The sequence below is a fragment of the Mirounga angustirostris genome, unplaced genomic scaffold, assembly GCF_029215605.1.
Source record: "Mirounga angustirostris isolate CCGP_5_RB_7025 unplaced genomic scaffold, mMirAng1.0.hap1 SCAF_9, whole genome shotgun sequence".
Classification (NCBI taxonomy): domain Eukaryota; kingdom Metazoa; phylum Chordata; class Mammalia; order Carnivora; family Phocidae; genus Mirounga; species Mirounga angustirostris.
The window spans coordinates 39,434,511-39,455,187 of NW_026991717.1; the positions used below are offsets into that span (position 1 = coordinate 39,434,511).

Below are 20,677 nucleotides of genomic sequence, written 5' to 3' on the forward strand. Positions count from 1 at the left end.
GGAAAAAATAAATAAATAAAAATAAAAATCTATCCAGAAACATTACTTTAATGTGGAAATAACTGCCATCCTAACACTGTCCTACACACAATGGACAGTCAGTCATCTACAGATAACAGTCCTTTCAGGTTCTAAATTCTATCTGGCAACTAGGAAAATGCATTAGGTTGGTACCAAGTAAGTGAGCACATACACTTTTCTGAGATAAACTTTCTTGCGCTAAATTCAATTAACCTCAGTGAAATACCTCAAAGAAATATTATTTAATATCTTTTCTGTAACTAGATATTCAGGGTTTTTAAAATGAAGGTCCATTTTATTCTTTAATTATGATAAAATGCTAAAATTAAATAACATCTATTTATTTGGGGACAAAACATGGCTTAAGAAAGAATGATATGAAGCATTTTATTAATTACCAGATTCTACTGTTTCTGAAACACAAAAACAGTAAGACAGTAGAAAATGCTATTGCATTAATTCTCTTGGCTATCTCAAACATTTTAAAAAGGGTATTTACATCTGGGGCTTTAGCGCTACAACTGGGCTGGGGTAAAAGTGTTTTGTTCTTTTTAAATTTTTATTTAAATTATAGTTAATTAACATACAGTGCAATATTGGTTTCAGGAGTAAAATTTAATGATTGATCACTTACATATAACACCCTGTGCTCAACACAAGTGTCCTCCTTAATGCCCATCCCCCATCTAGCCCATCCCCCACTCACCTCCCTCCATCAACCCTCAGTTTGTTCTCTAATGTTAAGAGTCTCTCATGGTTCATTCCCCTCTCTTTATTTTCCCCCATCCCATATGCTCATCCGTGGTTTTTTTTTCTCTTAAATTCCACATAGGAGTGAAATCGTATTCTCTGACTGACTTTTTCACATAGCATAATATACTCTAGTTCCAGCCATGTTGTTGCAAATGGCAAGACTTCGTTCTTTTTGATGGCTGAGTAATATTCCATTGTATATAGGAATGAAATAAAAATTTCATTTTACCCATTCATCAGTCGATGGACACTTGGGCTCTTTCCATAGTTTGGCTATTGTTGATAATGCTGCTATAAAATATCGGGGGGCTGGGGTAAAATTGCTTTTAACAGAACTTTGCTTTCAATGTCAAATCGACAGGCTCGTTCAGGGTTTTCCTCTCCCATCAATGTTTTTGAAATCAAACTCTCTACCACATATACAGATTTAAAATGCAAAGACATTACCACTCAAAAAAATGTTTTCGTTTCTCTGGTTTTAGGATTAACCTGACCTATTAAGGTGACTACAGAAGGTAGAAAGGAAATTAAAGACTTGCGTTGCTCAATAACATCTGGTAAGCCTCTTGCATGATTACTGAAAAATAATCCATATTCCAAATGGATTAAATCAACATTTCTGTTGTAGAAAAAACTGAAACATAAGATACTTAATACATTACAAAGGGGAACACAAAGCGAACATACTACCTTACAGAGGACTCTATCAGCCGACTTCACTTGAAATGCACCTGGCTGCAGGTAACCAGGTTAGTAAAGGACATCCTTTCTTCCAGGCTACCATTCAATGTTAACTCAGAAACATCTGTAAACAGAGATCAGAACTGCTTACCAGCCTGCTGGCCTTTCTAGTATATACTGCTGAATGTTACAATAATCAAGAGGTAATCTGAATGACATGTGTCTTCTACTTTGAATTCATGAGACAAAACCCAGCAGGGACGATTCCTTTAAATAGTAAACCCTTTGTGCACTGAAAACGTGATTAAAGAAAATACAAAGCAGATTTTTTTTTTAATCCTGTATTTTTAATTTGGGAACCTACTGCTTTATCTTTGTGTCTCATCCACTGTGGTTAAACTCTTTTTCCAATCTTAACACATGTTTCAGAAACCAATTTCTACTTGGGATTTCTAGTCTTAGGGCCAGACACATACGCATTTTTTCCTCTGCTGAAGACTGTTGTATTTAAAAAATAAATGGTACAATTAACATTTAGATGAGATTATGTCCCCATTCTTGTGGGTCAACATTTTGGTTTCCACATTCTCACCATTCTCAACAATCATTTGCGGAGCACCCCCTGGGAGAGTGGCACTCTCCCGGACACTGATCTTCTCCCCTGTTCACTCCAAATCATTATTCTCTTCCCCATGACATTTCTTCTCAAGTCTTCCGGCTTTTGATCCCAATGTTTTACTCTACAATATCACAACATGAGATATCTTGAAAAGCTAGTAGTTGACCTAAGTGCTCAGGCCAATGAAGCAGAAAGTCTAACCTCTGAAATGCGTATGATGTTTGGCAAAAATAAATCATGACTGGGCTTTGATATTTACACAATTGGGTCTTTGAATAGCCCATACTGCTTATAACTGAGGGCCTCCTTCACCAGTGGGTCTTGCTTTGGGCTGAGGACTGAATAATTTCTAGATAAACACATCAAGAACATAAGATGGGGAGAAGAGGTTAAAAAGTTCTAGCCAAAATGGAGTATGAGTGCTTTCCCAAGCAAGCAAATATACGATTTCGTAAGAATTCCTATTTAAAAAAAAAAAAAATTCCTTATTTTCATAGACGGAGTCATTGGAACAATGCATCAATAAATTGTTTTAACTCTAACCAAAGTAAGTTTCACTCTTTTTTGAAGTAATCTGCATCAAAGACTAGAAGTTATTTCACTTATTCAGCATCATTGAAAAAGGTGTTTAATCTTGCATGAATTTCCTCATAAAACAGGTTTAATCTTTATGTACTAAAACTTACTTTAAAACGGCATTTTCCAAAAATGTATCACATATGTTCATAGCTTTAAAACTTTATTTTTAATCATAAAATATAGGTCTTTAAAAAAGAAAAAACAAACCTGAAACAACACAGGTAGAGAAACAAAATGCTTAAATTGGTGGTTCTCAAACTCGTTGCACAACAGAATCCCCTGGAGAACGTTAAAAATCACTCATGTCCAGGCACCAGTTCCAGAGATTCTGATTTACTTGGTCTTGGTATTAAGACTTTAAAAAGCTCCCTAAATGATTTTAATGTTCACCCACAGCTGAGAACAACCCCTGCCCCCATCATGCCACACTCCGGGTTACAATTTCATTGTATCCTTCCAGATCTTTTCTTATGCCCCATTCTCCATATTTTTTTCCACGCTTTTGCTACTGTAAACAATACCACACTTGTTCATAGGTCTTTTTCCACATGTCTGGTTTTATGTATGGAATAAATCCCCACTAGTAAAACTACTGGCCTACAAAATGTATTTTAAATTTGGGGGGATAGCGCTCTCCACAGGAACTGTACAGCCTTACACTTCAACCGGCAATGTGTGAGGCTGACCAGCTCTTCACATCCTTGCCAGTACTATACACCAAACCTTTTGATCTTTGCTAATCTGCAGGTGAAAGATGGTATCTCTGGAATATAAATGTGCATTTCTCTTACTATAGGTGGGGCTGAGCACCTTTTATTTTGAAGATGACATCTGAATTTCCTTTTTAGTAAACTGTTCATGTTACTTGCCCATTTTTCTATTGAGTTATTAATATATTTTTCTTACTGATTTAAGAGTTCTTTATATACTAGGCAATGTAGCCCCTTTTCTGAACATGAGCTGCAAATTAATTTTCCTTGTTGTTTTGCCCCTGGTATTTTTTTGTCATGCAGAAATTTTTCTAATTTTATATGGTTGATTTTCAAGCTTTATACCCTCCAGGTTTCATATCACACTTAGAAAAATTTTAACTGATGGTTCTCAGGAAAATTTTTCAGTTTTTTTAGGACTTTTACCGTACAGCCATATGAATAGAGAAGTTTCCATTATGCTTGAATCAAAAAATATTCTGGGGAGAAGAATAAACATTTTCTGGAAATAATTTTGCAAGGTATCAATCTCTAAAATAGAACTATTTGTATAGTTCTGCAGTTCAACAACCAGCAGCAGTGGCTGACCATAGGCCTTTGAAATCTTTTCAGATTCTGTCTTAAAGCTATCCGATTTGATTTTGGATAATCATCGCAATATCTGAAATGCAGCCATTTAAGACCTATACAACGAGAGGACTGCACCATGCAATCCACACACACGAAGATAAGAGTTTACAGGTGCTTGCTGAAGGAGAAATACTTGGAGCCAGCTGATTACGCCAGGGGCTCGCACACATTCTCTGACTGACTTGGGACCATATCTGACCGAACATTAGAAGTATCAACCCTCCTCCTGCCCCCCAGAGAAGACATTAGGGCAGAAATATCATCAATGAAAGAGTGCACAAAAGAATGAGCTAGAATTCCAACCTTATAATCTGTTTTTACTCCCTGTATCCCTATTGCTTGACCTCTTTTAATAAAAGTTCCTCTATCGAGGATAATGAGAAAAAGCACTCTTCCAGGGTTTTTTTTTCCAGAATAAATATGTTTTACACCTGCAGTTCAGGAAAATCCTTTAAAACTGAGCATGAGAGCTATCATATGTGCTAGTAAAGATTCTGTTTCTCTTCTATTGGCAGAACTTATCTGAACAGATGAAAAACCATCTTTACCAGATTTGTGGAAGCTCAGATGGTCTACAGGTGCGCTGTCACTCAGCTGCCAAACTGTTTTCACCTTCTTCTGACCACCACTTATTTCCACTTGCCATTTCTGTGGCTTCTCACTAAGGAAAGAAAAAACATCAAAGGGGAAAAAAAAAGCCCGAGTTATTTCCTTCCTTATTTCTTCATTTCCTTCCTCCCTCCATCCCTCCCTCCCTTCCTTCCTTTCCTCCACACTCATTAGAGAAATCCTGATGTGAGAGGCACAGAAGAAGAAGAGACGAACAGGCTGCAATTCTAAATTTTGGGTTTTGAGTCCGAACTACCTACGGGACACTGACGTTGGGCATTCACATCTAACAGGCATCCAGAAACACGGCCTGAAGCTCAGGAGCTAGAGACATGAGTTATGAAACATCATTAGCACAGAGGAAGCGAGGCCTTTAGTATGAATACAATCAGCCAGGGAAGACGGAAAGAAAGAAGAAAAGGAGAGAGAAGGTGGAGTTCTGGTGAAAACCCATATGAAAAGCAGGCAGAGGAAGAACTTGAAGAGAGATCTACTCTCAGTCTTGCAGGTACACCAGAGAGATAGTTAAAATTAAGACAGAAGCTACATCACAGAAATGAAGCAAAGGAATAGGTCCAAGAAAGGAATAGTGTTAAATGCCAAACAACCTTGTGAGTGCTTACTTGTAAGGAGAAAGAATTGGTGGGCCAGCTAATGACACAAGGGGCTAAAACATACTTTTACTAGAAAGTTGTCCACCAGATTTGGCAATTAGGAGGCCACTGGGGACCTCTGCCAGAGCAGTTTCAAGGAATGACAAGGTTTGGCCGAGAAGGAACCAAACTGAGGGAGGGTATAAACAGAGTGGCTTGGGTAGAAGAGAAATTTCAAGTACATTGCATGCAGAGGGAAGAGTCAGGGAGACCATCATTGGAGGCAACCTCAGAGTCTATGTGGATGGCCAATCTGTCACCTTAGCCTCACAGTCCCCATACCTCCCCAATCCCAAACCCTCTCACTCCCACAGCCATACCCTTGACTTTGTCATCATTACCCTGATCACTTCCTTCCCAATCTGTCATTTCCCTTCTGGCTATATTTTCTGCCCTATACTGTGAAGGAATTACAGATTGAGAGAAAAAATGAAAGACTAGAGGTCCACAGATAGAAAGAGAAAAGACAAAAGAAAGTCTGGGAGAAGAAAGAGGGGGAACTCCTATCAGATGATAGTCAAAGAGCAAGAAAGAGATGATTAAGGTTTCAGAGGTGGAGTAGCTCTTGGTCATGAGATCCCCAGAGGAAGGACACAGAAACTGCCCAGGAATTATAGCCAGGCTTAAAGTATAATTTTTTTTTTTAAAGATTTATTTATTTGAGAGACAGAGAGAGAGAGAGAAAGAGTACATGTGCACAAGTAGGGGGAGGGGCAGAAGAAGAGGGAGAGGGAGAAGCAGACTCCCCAGTGAATGAGGAGCCAGACATGGGGGCCTGATCCCAGGACCCTGAGATCATGACCCGAGCCAAAGGCAGACGGCCACCCAGGCACCCCCCTTTAAAGTATAATTTAATTACTAAATTGCTGACCTTTGATATAAGCTTTTTACAGCAGTTGGTCTGACTGGCAGCTGAAAAATGTGTTGCTCATCAAGAGGATTTTGTTTGTAATATTTTACGCAGGATCTAAAACAAACAAACAAACAAAAACCAACAACAACAACAAAAATGGACCTCTTTTGGAAAAAAAAAGTCCCTTGGAGATAAAGGCTTTCTGGTAATCTGAAGCTCATATGGGAAACTTTTTATCCAGTACCACTAACCAAAACAACAACAAAAGAATAATTTCAGGGCCACAAAAGTAAACAAACAAAACAATGCCCCCTCCCCCAACACAAAAGTTAGGTCGCTTTTGACTCTGAAAGGAAATCTCATTCAATTTTTTTCTCCAATTTTTAAAAATCAATAGAAGACATATTTCTCACAAATATAAAATATACTTAAGTTGAGCCAAAGTAAAGGCATGAGTGGGGAGAAAGAGGTTATCAGAAAAAGAAAAGCAAAAGAGAGACAATGATATAGCTTCCATGGTTTTCAGACTCTGGGGAATTAAAGAGTTAACTCATTTACCCTATTTATTTTTTTTTTTTTCAAGATTTTTATTTATTTAACACAGAGGGAGAGAGCGAGGGCAGGAACACAAGCAGGGGCAGCGGGAGAGGGAGAAGCAGGCTTCCCGCCGAGCAGGGAGCCCGATGCAGGGCTCGATCCCAGGACCCCGGGATCATGACCTGAGCCGAAGGCAGACGCTTAACGACTGAGCCACCCAGGCACCCTACCCTATTCATCTTTAATGAAAATAAATCTTTTAGATTCTGTAAACAACAATAATTTCAAACTTTTCCCTGTACAACGGAGACAAATTCTGATTTTGGGAAAGGCCATGGTACATTTCCTTCCACAAGGAAAAAGCCAGCCCTTCCCCCGGATGGTTCACTCATTCCAATGTGAAGCTTCAAATACACGTAAGACACCAGCAACCCACGTAAGAGGATAGTTCCAAACTGTTTCTGGTCAAACTGATCAGCAGAATCTCTAAAATTATAGCAGCGCTGTTGACAGAGGTATGGTAATAATAGGTGGTTCCATTCAATTACCACATGGAGATCTAGCAATGATTCGTTTGGCCCCAACGTATAAGGATAGAAAGAAAAGAAAAGGAAATACTCATAAAGCACCTATTAGGTGTTGGGTACTTATACACAGGCCATCATTTAACCCCAACAACCAACACATGAGGTTATTAGTTCCTGTCTCTAGATGAGAAAACAAGATGCAGCGAAAGGAAACTTCCTCAGGAAGTCAGAAAGTGCTAGAGCCAAGTGTTGAACCTGAGTCCTTCTGAATCCAAAGCCTTTCCCTTCCTCCGACAGGGATTGAGAACCCTTCTGCTACTGTGAAGACACACTGTACAGATTCCAGCCTAACTGATAATAAAAACTGCACAAATTTCGGTTCCAGCTATTTCACAAGAGAATTCATGTTCATGTGACGGGAACAAGAGAGCAATACTTACTGTGTTAAAGCAAAGAGGAGCTCGTGTTGGGGCTTAATGAAAAGCATGCAACTGACTAATATTTCTAGAATATGGTGGAGTTTTTGAACACGACACACCTGTTCTTGTATATCTACTGATGGAGTAATGAAATATTCCTGGAATGAAAAACAGTATAAGCAAAATAGGGAGTTAAAGAACAAGAACAATCTTTACAAAGATTGCTATGCTTGCTAAACCTCAACGATGCTTGATCAATGCGGGGGGGAAAATGGAGGCAGCCAGGGAGAAATTTACCACCTTTCAGTATTATTCTTCAGACTAAACTATACATGAAGTCATTACTGAGAATGTTCTCAGCAAACCGTTACATTCTCTGGTCTAAACAAATCCAAGAACTGCCTTACCAAGGAGGCCTGAGTGGGGTAACTAATACCACCCATCGAGCTCTCCAGATGGAATGACTGGCAAATCCACAAGATAATTCTTAACCTCAATACCTTTACCGGGTTGACGGAAGTGTCCACCTCTAAAAATAGGTAACAAGTACCAAGAAATTAATCAAGTGTATTGATAAGCTTCCACTCATCTATCATTGGTAAAGTGGTACAACCGTTTAAAAAAAGAAACTTGGCAATGTATGTCAAGCATCATAAAATGCTCAGACATCCTATTTCTGAGAACAGCTCCTAAGGAAATAGTCCATGGTAAATATGGTAGGTGGAATTCTATGATGGCCCCCAAGATTCCCACTGCCTGATGTACACATCTTGTATAATCCCTTCCCCTTGAGTGAGGCCAGAACTTGTGAATATGATGGGATGTTACTTCCATGATATGTTCACTAGATGACTGCCTTTGAATTAATCAAAAGGGAGATTATCACCTGGTCATCACTATGACCTACCTAATCAGGTGAGACTTTTAAGAGAAGGTGAAGCATTAGAGATCCTGTTGGCTCTGAAGAAACAAACTGCCCATCCACAAGCAACCCCTAAAACCTGAGACTGACTGTGGGCCAATAGCTAGGAATAAAATGGGAACTTTGGTCATCAGGCCACAAGGAAATGAATTCTGCCAACCACAAATGAAAGAACTGAGGAGTAGATTTTCCCCTAGTCAAGCAGGGGGATGACACCTTGATCTCAGCCTTGTGAAACCCTAAGCAGACGACCCAGGTAAAATGTACCGCATGCCCAACCCCGGGAAACTGTGATATAATACATCTGTGTTCGTTGACGCTTCTAAGTTTGTACTCCAGGAGTCCCCCCTTTATCCAAGGTTTCACTTCCCATGGTTTCAGTCCTCCTGAAAGGTCAACAGTGGTCTGACACTAGGTCACAACACCTACGTCGTTCACCTCACTCGATCTTTTGGCACTGCATCATCTCACATCACAAGACCGGTGAGCATATTTTGAGAAGGACAGAAACCACACAACTTTTATTTCAGTATATCATTATAATTGTTCTATTTTTAGTTGTTGCTGTTAATCTCTGACTGTGCCTAAACTTTAGGATAGGTAAGTGTGTACAGGAAAAGACACAGTATACATAGAATTCAGTACTGCCCATGGTAATCCCTCATGGACAGGTGGGGACTACTGTAATTTGTTTTGCAGTAACAGAACACGAATACCGTAAGGAAAAAGCATCAGAATCATTTGAAATAGGAGAGGACTTGTTTAAAAAGACATATTCTTGAGCCCCAGGCCAATGGAGTCACTAGGGCCCAGGAATTAGCAATTCAATAAGCCTTCAAGGAGATTCTCCAAGCTTAAGGACCACTGTGTCAAAAGTTTGGAGTCAAACCATATTAAAATAAAAAACAGGCAAATGAAATGACTAGGGGGGGATTCATGAAAATAAGGAGTACTTTACCTGTTATTTATTTATCTGTCTACTTATCTACCTGTTTCCTAGATCCTAGGACAGCGGCTGGCACAAATAGGTATTTAGTATCTACAGGTAGAATGAATAAAAGAAAAATCAACCTTAAAATAAAAAACCAAACTCACCAAATGATTCAAAGATGCAAGTTCCTGACCTAGTAAGAAAAAATACATAAATGCAAATAAGCTTTGGGTATTGTTTATTACTTGATAAGGAACCTAAGTAAAATTTTTCAGAGTTCATATATAAAAGGGATGCTCAAGCTAAATAGTTCCTCAGAAATGGCCAAATTTTCTGGCATGTTATACATTAAATATATATTAATACTACTCTAAAATGATCACAGCTTGCCTCTAATAAAAACAACCAAGTGTTGGGTATTAAAACAGCATCCCACAAAAAGGTTTTTTTTTTAATTTACTACACCAACCTTGTAGGATCTCAAAATGTTTGAACTCAAAACACAACCAAACAAAAACCAGAGTTCTATTTAATCGAGTATCTCTATCAAGAAGGAAACTAAATGTCAGAGAACAGAAGTGCTAATCTCCCAGTGAACCAGAGCCAAAGCCAGAGCTATAAATGACTAGGGCCAAGTAGAAAGAGAACATCTGAGAATACCTACGGCTGATGACTGTGAAGTGCTTTTTAATTTTTTGAGCTGGGAAAGGGACTCACCTATGAAAAAACTGATATAATCTTTCTTTAGTTTGTCCAGACCAATTTCCAAAAGCATCTTGACTGGAATAGTCCCACTGAGAGCAACTGTGTCCATGGTTCCATGATAAGACTGATGAATCAGCTTACTTAGTAAACTGTTACTCCCACTATGGAGCTAGAAATAATAAAAAAATATATATACCATAAATAAAAATATAAAGAAATCCAATAAACAAAAGAGAAGCAAACTGCATTAGCTATGAGCTAAAAATGATAAGCGTGCATTTTTAGTCTCCTGATGCCATAAATCGTTTGAATAAAAAGTTATAAACAGGCCCATTCCTGAAGTGTCATTCCTATATGATTTGCTTTAGTCCAAAGCAACTATGAAGAGGTTCAACTGATCACCCCCAGATACAATTCCACCAAAGAGAAGACAGAGTTGGTCCTCTGAAGCTTTGTAACTAGGACTCCCTTTCTCCTAGCTCATTAAGTGCTCCTGGGCATCCTTCCCAACACTGAGCATCTTCCTCTGCACAGAACACCTGCTACTTCGGGACAACTCCCACCCTCGCTGGTCTCTACATATATCAGAAGGCACTCCTTGGCTACAATATCTCACATACTAACTAGATCATCTGCAAATCAAGAAGGGCTGTGAACTTACAGATCTAACGCATGTAACAAATGTTAAACACTTCGTTTTAAAGATACCTGAAATACTGGACGTTTTCTCACTGTCTGTCATCTCTAAGCTCCATCATAACCTTTGGCATTTCCCTTGTTTTAATAAAAATGATTTCCGTGTTGTTTGCACTTATTGCACATGGCAGGGATATACTGGCAAACGTCTCACAAACACAGAAAGTCGCGTGAGAAAACCAGAATGCCTACAGCCACCACCGCCCAGTGAGGGGCAGCACCCACATGCCTCTGCTTTGCAGCGGATCTCTGTGCACGCCCGTGAAAGTTTCTAAGTTTTGGAGTTATGAATTGGCAGCTACCCTATTTCAAAGAATTCCTATGAAATGAGGAATCTTTTGGTTTCTAGTTTTTTACTTAGCTTTTTCTTGATTGTAAAAGCACACGTACATTGTGGAAAATCCATAAAGTGTAGAAATGTAGAATGCAGTTGGAAAAACTCATTTGTAACCCTAGCACCAGAGGCAACTGCTTTAACGTTTTGGTATATTTATTCCCAGGTTTTTCTCTCCACAAGTTACTTTCTTTATGCAATCATGTATAGTCCTTTCTTTTTACTGCAGACTGTAAGCACTTCACATCATCTGTCAGCATCATTTTAGCAACAACCACATATGCCATTATGAGGCCATATCATTATTTACTTAGTCCATTAACGGGCAATTTAGGTTATTCATAACTTTTTGCTACTATAAATGAGGCTGTGGTGACTATTCTAACACATAAAATCTTGACACATATTCCTATGTATGAGCTTAGGGTGGATCCTAAGAAAAAAACTAATGATTTAAAGGGCATGCATGATACATTTTGAGGATCTCAATGTATTATCCACAATTGCTTCATAGAGAATATCGCAATTTGTGCTCTCATCAGTAGTATGTGAGAATGATCACTCACAGCAACAACTACAGTACTAGTATCTTACACATACTGAACACTTAATTATGAGATGGGTGCTAGTTGCATTACATGAATTAAATTATTTAGCCCTAATGAGGTGCCTGGGTGGCTCAATGGGTTAAGCGTCTGCCTTCGACTTAGGTCATGATCTCAGGGTCTTGATATAAGGTCTTGATCTCAGGTCTTGATATAAATCAAGAGCCCCACATCGGGCTCCCTACTCGGCAGGGAGCCTGCTTCTCCCTCTCTCTCTGCTACTCCCCCTGCTTGTGCTCTCTCTCTCTCAAATAAATAAATAAAATCTTAAAAAAAAAATTTTTTTTAAGCCCTAAAACAACCCTATGACATAGGTACTTTTCCTACCTCTACTGTACAGATGAGGATGCTGGGGCATAGAGACGTAAAGAAACCTGCCCAAGCTTACGCAGCTAAGAGAGTAGCAGGGCTGGATTCAAACTCAGGCAGTCTGTTCCCAGGCCTATGCTGTGCAGCTGAAAACGTGTTCTAACACACACTATTAAACTTACCCATGGCTGTATATCACCACGTTGTAGACTCTGGATGATCAATGTGAAACACTTCACCAAGTCTTGATATGAAATCACACCTTGGAAAACAAGTCAGTCCAACATTACTTTTCTGGTATTTTTGCAGATCAAATATATCATCCATCTTAAGAATAGACAAATAAATAGAAGTATCTGTACTTTATAGGTGGGGGAAGGGGAAAGAAATTAAAGGCAAAAAAAAAAAGATTTAACACATTTCTAAAGTAAGAGAGTAAACCCACTGTCACAAAGTAACACAGTGCAATATTAAGGAATATCTTTTCCTTTTGCTAATAATTATAATGCCACTAAGGTGGAGGTGTTTATTCATATAAATGTAATATAAAGGCCACCTACGTCTTATACTCAAGGCAGGAGAGAAGAACAGACTCTATGAATTGCCTTATCTTAGTACAATTCTTGAGTAGAATGTGCCAATTTATTATTGAAATGAATTTGAGAAAATAGGAACCAGCCTTCCACGCAAGACTAGTAGTACACTAGTCCTGTATTATTTTCAAAGACTTAAAAGTAAACCTAACAAATGACAGGAAACATTTTATTTCACAGTCATGACAGACACCTACTACCACTCATTTTGAACCACAGCTGCTCAGCAAAATCCAGATCCCCCCGTACTGTGAAGAGACATTCGATGGAGCGATCAACCGCAGCAGTGTCATGCTTCACTGTCTGAAAAAGCAGCGTCAGAGAGTGACTCAGTTTATTAAGCAAGAAGAGGAATAGTTCAAGGCCAGTGAGCTTTCAAATGCTGCTCTGAGAAAACGGGGATCCACAGATGGGAATGAATTTTCTACACCTTCATTCAATCGTGAGGAGAGATCAATCAAGTGACAGTGAAAAATGGGACCCCTAAAATTGTTATACAAGTGTGATGCCTAAAAGCAAGCATTCAACTTTCCTTCGATGCAAAAATACTTAAATGACATTTGTCTCCATTTTCCTGTTTCATCAACTGACAACCTATTTAGCTTAATTTAATGATACCAGGAAAGGCATATTAACATATCACCTCATAGTATATTAGTATAATAATACCATCTAATAGCATCTTGACTTGGTCATTTCTGTTTCTCTGCAGTTGATCAATTAATAATACGTACGTACTAGTTCTCTTCAATAGCATTTCTTAGTTCTTAGGTAAAACAATCGCCAGTGCTGACATTAAAGACCAACAAAAAACTACCCTTAAAATGCTGCCTTAGCTAACAGACACATGAAAAAATGTTCATCATCATTAGCCATCAGGGAAATCCAAATCAAAACCACACTGAGATACCACCTTACACCAGTTAGAATGGCAAAAATGGACAGGGAAAGAAACAACAAATGTTGGAGAAGTAGTGGAGAAAGGGGAACCCTCTTACACTGTTGGTGGGAATGCAAGTTGGTACAGCCACTTTGGAAAACAGTGTGGAGGTTCCTCAAAAATTTAAAAATAGAGCTACCCTATGACCCAGCAATTGCACTACTGGGTATTTACCCCAAAGACATAGATGTAGTGAAAAGAAGGGCCATATGCACCCCAATGTTCATAGCAGCAATGTCCGCAATAGCCAAACTGTGGAAAGAGCTGAGATGCCCTTCAACAGATGAATGGATAAAGATGTGGTCCATGTATACAATGGAATATTACTCAGCCATCAGAAAAGATGAATACCCAACTTTTACATCAACATGGATGGGACTGGAGGAGATTATGCTAAGTGAAATAAGTCAGGCAGAGAAAGTCAATTATCATATGGTTTCACTTATTTGTGGAACATAAGGAATAACATGGAGGACATTAAGAGAAGGAAGGGAAAAATGGGGAGGGGGAATTGGAGGGAGAGATGAACCATGAGAGACTATGGACCTGAGAAACAAACAGGGTTTTAGAGGGGAGGGGGGAGGGGGGATTGGTTAGCCCAGTGATGGGTATTAAGGAGGGCACGTACTGCATGGAGTACTGGGTGTTATACGAAAACAATGGATCGTGGATCACTACATCAAAAACTAATGATATGATGTATGGTGACTAACATAATAAAATTTAAAAAAAAAATGCTGCCTTAGCTATACCAGATCCATTGAAATAGTAGGACATGAAGGATAGCAGTACAACCAAATTTTAAAAGCTATTTCAGTGCACATTTCTAACTGACAAGAATTGCTTACCTCTGTGTCTTTTTTTGTAGAATCACCAAATCCATCCAGCTTATTTAAGTCTAGAAAGTAGAAAAGCTTGTTAACTCTAGATTTTATTTTTCTGCTTTCTAAATTATTTCCATCCTAATCCTATTTTCAAATGGTAAATGAGGACAGTAGAAGTATAACCAGGGATTTTAGCAAATTACTTGACTCTACTGGAGGTTATGATGTACACCCACCAGGTGGGAGTGCGGGGATGAATTGAGATACAGTGAAAGCCCCTGACACACAACGTTGGGCACATGGTAGGTGCTCAAAGGTTTCTGTTCCATCCCTCTTTTCCTACAATCTCAAATACAGCTGTGGTATATAAAATTTAAATTCAATACTACTCTTAAAATTACTTAGACATCTACTGTTAGTAATTCAGAACAAATCTGTCCCTCTGACCATGAGAGACCTCACAGCTTTATAGATTTCCCAACCAAAAAGAATACCAACCCTAGAAAGACAACTTATTTTTAAATTTAGAAAGTATAAATTCTCAACTAAGAAAAATCAACAATATACAGAGCATGAGTTAGGAAAATAAAGACCATTCAGAAATTCCTGCACAAGTTCAACAGCAGATTTTACTTCCAGAGGCTCAGGCCATTCCGTTACACCAGTCCGCAAACCATCAGCCAAAACCTAAGGGAGATTAAAAAAAAAAAAGAAATCCAAAAATTTTTTAGCAAAAAAAAGATAGTTTAATCAGTAGGAATATATTTAATAATAATACCAGTCATTATAACATTTCTTGAACATTTAACCATGTCAGGAACAGTTCTAAGTGTTTTATATGTAGAATGGTATTTAATCCTCACAAAAACCCCATCAGGCAGATATTACCATCATCCCCCATTTCACTGAGGCCAAGAGAGGTAAAGTAACTTGCTCAGGATCACACATTATGACAGTGCCAAGACACACACCCAGCAGTCTGGTACCAAAGATGGCGTTCTAAGGGTGATGCCATGTGCGTCAGTGCTACCGAGGATTCCAGACTAATGAACCTGCCCTGAAGACACTTGGAATTTTGGTTAAAAAGGACTGATAATCCAGGTGCAATAATCAGGCAACAAAAAAACGTGAAACTGAATGGAAGTTTATATAAAAATAATATAAATGTATATGCCAACACATACAGTATCTACACCAAAGGAAAGGGAGACCAGAATAGCCAGGGGCACAATGTGAAACATCAGCTGCACGCAAATGTGGGGACCAGGAGCTGCACAGCAGGGACGGAGCAAGGAATAACATGAAGAGGGTGGGGCGAGGTCCAGCCGTGGTGGAGAAAACACCTATGGAACAGTGGGAAATGAGATTAGAAGGAACAGGGGCTAGACATATCTTAAAGCCTGAAAAGATTTTTTTACTTCATATGAAAGACAACAGCCATTGTTGATTTTCTGGCAGGAACATGACATGATCAAGTTGTTAAGAATTCGTGTTAGAAATACCCAGGATGGATTCTAAGGAAGAGAAAGTACAATGTTTCTCAATAGAGGTGATATCATTTTCCACCCCCGGGGGGGGGGGGGGTCTTTGGAAAAATGTGCAGATAGTTTTGGTGTCACAATGACTGAGGGTACAAGGGCATTTTGAGTATTTAGTTTGGTAGGGGCCAAGGATGCTAAGCATCTTGCAATGTGTACAATGGTCCCAAAGCACAAAAAATGGTTCTGCCTAAAACGCCCATAGTGTCCCTGTTGAGAAACAATAAATGACCATCAGAGTGGTCCAGGAGGCAGGTGATAAGAGCTTTAACTAAGATGGGCAGCGAGAAAAAGCTTAAAGGAAAAAAAGAACAGTTTATTAGAAAGGGAGGGAGAGAGGAAGGGAGATGTGGAAAAAATAAAAGAAAAAATCCTAGCTATTTACAAAAGTACAGGGGACTGAGCTTGGAAGAGATTATGGCCATCTAAGATTCTGTGAATTTATAAGGGAGGTTATCACAAAACATGGACTTTCAAGTCAGATGGACAGGCATGCGTTTGAATGACAGACATGTATTTGAATCAGGTCTTCCACTTAGCAACTGCTGATGTCTCCAGCAAAATAACTGATCCATCCAGCACCACCTGCTTGGCACACAATGGCAGCTTCCAGTTGTGGTGGTTATGATGAAGGATAGTTGGAAGACAGACAGGCAGGAACAAGGGGCCCTGCCGTAAGAGGAAACCACCCTTAAAAGGATTTTACACCACCTTGGAAGGAGCCCTCCACTCTTTCCCATGTGATAGATAGGGGACAAAAATCTGATTGGATGACAGGTGCAGGGAGGGTTAGTCAGGTTAAAACAGCCGGCTAACAAGCCCATAAAAATCCCTAGACTGAGAAACTCTGGCGGCCACCTTCTCGGGTCCCCTCCCTCTTTGGGAGCTTTGTACTATCACTCAATAAACCTTGCTTTGCTGCCCACCACTCTGTCTGTCTACCTTTTCATTCTTCGAAGCAGCGTGACCAAGAACCAGGGCCCGGAAGGAGAAAACATCCTTCTGTGTTAGTGTGGTGGTAGCAATAGTTCTTACTAAACTAAAATAGAAGGTTTCTAGCCCGGGAAATTGAAGGAACAGTGGAACCACAGACAGAAATGGGGGGGAGGGGTGGTTTCTCTGAGAGGATCTTGTCCGGAGAAGATCTCAAGTTTCATTTCGGAAATACTGTTTGAGGCAACAGCCCTCTACTCAGCTGGGAAATAATTTGGTGGAAGTGGGAAGGAAGAGGAATGGTATCAGCTTGAAGAAGAGAGTCTGGAGTTCCCTCAGAAAGGCATTAGCCAAATCCCTGAGTGACAAGCTCTCTGCCAGGGTGTGGAGAGAGAAGGGCAGAGACATGAGGAGAGAAGTGTGATGGAAGCCCACAGGAAGGGTCCTGAAAGAGGAGCTTTCCAGAGAGAAAGTTGAGAAAAAAATACCAGGTTGTATACAAAAAACAGGGAAATAATAATCGGAGGTGAAATATTAGAAATGCTTGGTACTGTGCTAGATGCTGCAGGCAGAGTACCTGTCACTCAAGTCTAGGAGGGGAGACAGAGAAGCAAACAGATCACTGTGTTTGATAAACACTCTGACAGGAAGTGTGAGTAGAGTGCTCTCGCAGCACAAAGCACAGGTAGCATTAGCCATTCTGGGGGATCAGTGCAATCATCCTAGGTGAGGATGTCACAGAGAGCTCATCCAGCACCGGGGGGGGGGGGGGGGGCACGCTAGGGAGAGCAAGACGCACTCACCACAAAGTGACAGCGTGACAGGACCAAGGTACAATAGGGTTAGGGGTTCAGTGGGAGTAGAAGTAGGGTGTGAGATTAAGCTAAAGAAGTAAGTAGGAGCTAATAACATGAAAAGATGCTCAAAGTCAGTAAGCCATCAGGGAAATGCAACTCAGAACCATGAGATACCACTTTATCCCCACTAGGATGGTGAAAATAATTAATAATAATCATAATAAAAAGGCAATACCAAGTGTTGGCAAGGATATGGAGAAACTGGAACACACACTGTTGGTAGGAATGTAAAATCGTACAGCCACTTTGGAAAACAGTTATAGTTTGGCAGCTCCTCAAAAGCTTAAACACAGTTATCACTCTGACCAGCAATTCCACCCAAAAGATGTGAAAACATATGTCCCATAAAACTTGTACAAGACTGCTCATGGCAGCATTATTCATAATAGTCAAAAAGCGGAAACAACAGAATTGTCCATCAGCTGGTGAGTGGATGAGCGAAACGTGGTATAGCTATACAATGGAATGCTATTCGCCGATAAAAAGGAACAAAGTACAACAAAGTATTAACAAAGGTTAGTGGCCGTGGGGCTGGTGGGGCTGGGAGGTGACTGCTAATAGGTACGGGTTTCTTTTGTTGAAAATGCTCCAAAATTATATATGGCCACGGTTGTACAACTCTGTAAGTATCCTAAAAACCACTGAAATGTGCACTTGAAACAAGTGAATTTTATGGGATGTAATTTATATCTCAATAAAGCTGTTAAAAAAAAAAAAGTAAGTAGGGCAGTGACTGGATAGAAATGGTTCTCTATGCCAGGCTAGGACATTTCAAATTTCTACTGCATTAAAATGAGGCACCCCCTTGAGATTCAGTTTGTAGAATAGAGTAAAACTCACTGAGACATAAAATTCTTGAAACACGTGCTCACTAATCCTTAGCATGAATCAAAATCCCAGTTATCAATAAGCAGATTATACATGCATTTGGAATAAATTGGCAGCTGACCCACCTAAAAAGAGGGGAATCCATTGTATGAATAGAAACCGAATACTCCAGTAAAAAGGGGGAAGAAGTGTAGCTCTTAACTAACTAATGCTCCCTGTGATTATAAGGACAACTACCATGCAGTAAAATCATACTGTCCAAATTGCCGAGAGTATCTACTGAATTCGTAACATCTGGAATAAATCTTGAACACAAAACAAAGTAACAATGATATTAACAAACATTTTTATGAAAACATAAAATTTAATACAAGTCACAAATTCCAGAAGGATACTCACAAGGAGAAATTTCAGTTCTCTTTGAAGATGATTCAAAGGACCTCTGGGCTCTCCCGATTCCACTTTAATATTCTAAAAAGTTCCCAAAGTCAGTTTTCACTGGTAATGCCATCTTCTCTGCATAGTGGTCACAGTTACTTGCATTTCAAACTCCCCACACATTAAAAAATATATTTCATAAAACATTAATGAAGTGAATAAGTAGGTAATACTCCATTTAGAACATCACCCCCAGAGATACCATAGATCCTGTTCATCCCAATAAGTAACCTAAACTCATGCTACCAACGCCTCTCTCTATACCCTGATTGTGCCTACCTGGAACAACTGCTCTCCTCATACCCTCTTCTCCTGCCCTTTCCCACTGAATTTCCAAAAGAAAGTGGCAGAAATGTAAATAAATACATCTTAACACCCAGTGACAAACTCAGCATTACCACATACCAAAAATAACCACCCCCTAATAAATATGTTCAATAGACTCCTTCTAGCTAAACCAACAATGTGCTGTCTTAGCCAGAGGTCAAAGTTTTAGGAACTTTCTAAAACCTTAAAAAAAAGGGGGATAAAAGGGGAAAAAAGTAAATGCCATTGTATGTAAATTCCTATTGCAGGAAAAGAAAAGCATTAAGAATATAATTATCCATAATCCCACGACCCCAAGGGAGCCACAATTAACACTATCCAGGCATCTGTGTACACAGTTTTCAAAAACATAGTTGAGATCCTACTGTATATATTATTTTGTCTATTTTTCTTTTGTTTGCTTAACAATAAGCATTAATTATCATTAAAGACACTTTAAATCATGATATTTAAAGAATGTATAATATTTCACCTTGGAAGTCTATTTTAAGCATTTCCCTATTAAACAGTCAGGTTTGTTTTTAATATTTTGGACACAGTTATTATCACTGTGTGGAATATCTTTGCACATATATTTTGCTACCAATTCCGATTAACTTAAGACAGATTCTTATAAATGTAAATATAAGGTGAAAAGCCTTAATAGTATAATGGTTCTTGATGTGTTGCCAATATTTGCAATCTTTTAAGAATAGCAGAAATAAGTCACTGACGATTTCACTTGGATCCCAACTCAAGAGACTTTATTAATGGCTAGAAAATTCTAAAGTTACATAATGGCCACTGTGGGCAACTGACAGATGAGGTCACCTGGCCAAACCTCCACACTTCAGGAGTCAACTGGGCCTCTCAGAACCATCCAGCAGTGCTGGGGCTGGAAGTATGCAGCACCAGTAGCAAGCAAGTTAAAAGTAAATCCACACTGAGTAAACTCTACACAAAACAGGGTTCACTCTTACCAGAGCTGCAGTTGAAGAAAGTGGGGGGGTTTGAAGAATCTCATCCACAGGACTCCACGAAATATCCAAAGTGATTGTAGTTTGTGATGCAGCAAGTGTATCATCCAAGGCTGTGGACTTAAAGAGCTCATACTGGGCAGAGCCCCTGGCTGTTACCTGAAAAGAGCATATCCGCCCACCATTAGCTACGCTTTCACGTGGCCAGAGGCCCGTTATCAAAACTACCTTGGTTTTGGGCGCCTGGGTGGCTCAGTGGTTAAGCGACTGCCTTCGGCTCAGGTCATGATCCTGGAGTCCCGGGATCGAGTCCCGCATCGGGCTCCCTGCTCAGCAGGGAGTCTGCTTCT

General features: G+C 39.5%; 1 protein-coding gene across 2 annotated transcripts in view; it reads right to left on the reverse strand.

Moving 5' to 3' along the window:
* The window catches only part of ZWILCH (zwilch kinetochore protein), a 36,838-nt gene that overhangs the window by 1,189 nt on the left and 14,972 nt on the right, over positions 1–20,677 (reverse strand). For both annotated transcript variants that reach the window (XM_045899823.2, XM_045899822.3), the window contains exons 7-18: positions 20,331–20,486; positions 19,006–19,077; positions 15,044–15,137; positions 14,475–14,524; positions 12,884–12,989; positions 12,276–12,355; positions 10,162–10,318; positions 9,609–9,637; positions 7,613–7,749; positions 6,127–6,222; positions 4,542–4,654; positions 1,465–1,579 (exon numbers count right to left, since the gene is read on the reverse strand). In XM_045899823.2, coding sequence (XP_045755779.1) covers positions 1,491–1,579; positions 4,542–4,654; positions 6,127–6,222; positions 7,613–7,749; positions 9,609–9,637; positions 10,162–10,318; positions 12,276–12,355; positions 12,884–12,989; positions 14,475–14,524; positions 15,044–15,137; positions 19,006–19,077; positions 20,331–20,486 — 1,179 coding nt within the window. In that variant the 3' untranslated portion in view covers positions 1,465–1,490. The remainder of the gene's footprint in view (positions 1–1,464; positions 1,580–4,541; positions 4,655–6,126; positions 6,223–7,612; positions 7,750–9,608; positions 9,638–10,161; positions 10,319–12,275; positions 12,356–12,883; positions 12,990–14,474; positions 14,525–15,043; positions 15,138–19,005; positions 19,078–20,330; positions 20,487–20,677) is intronic.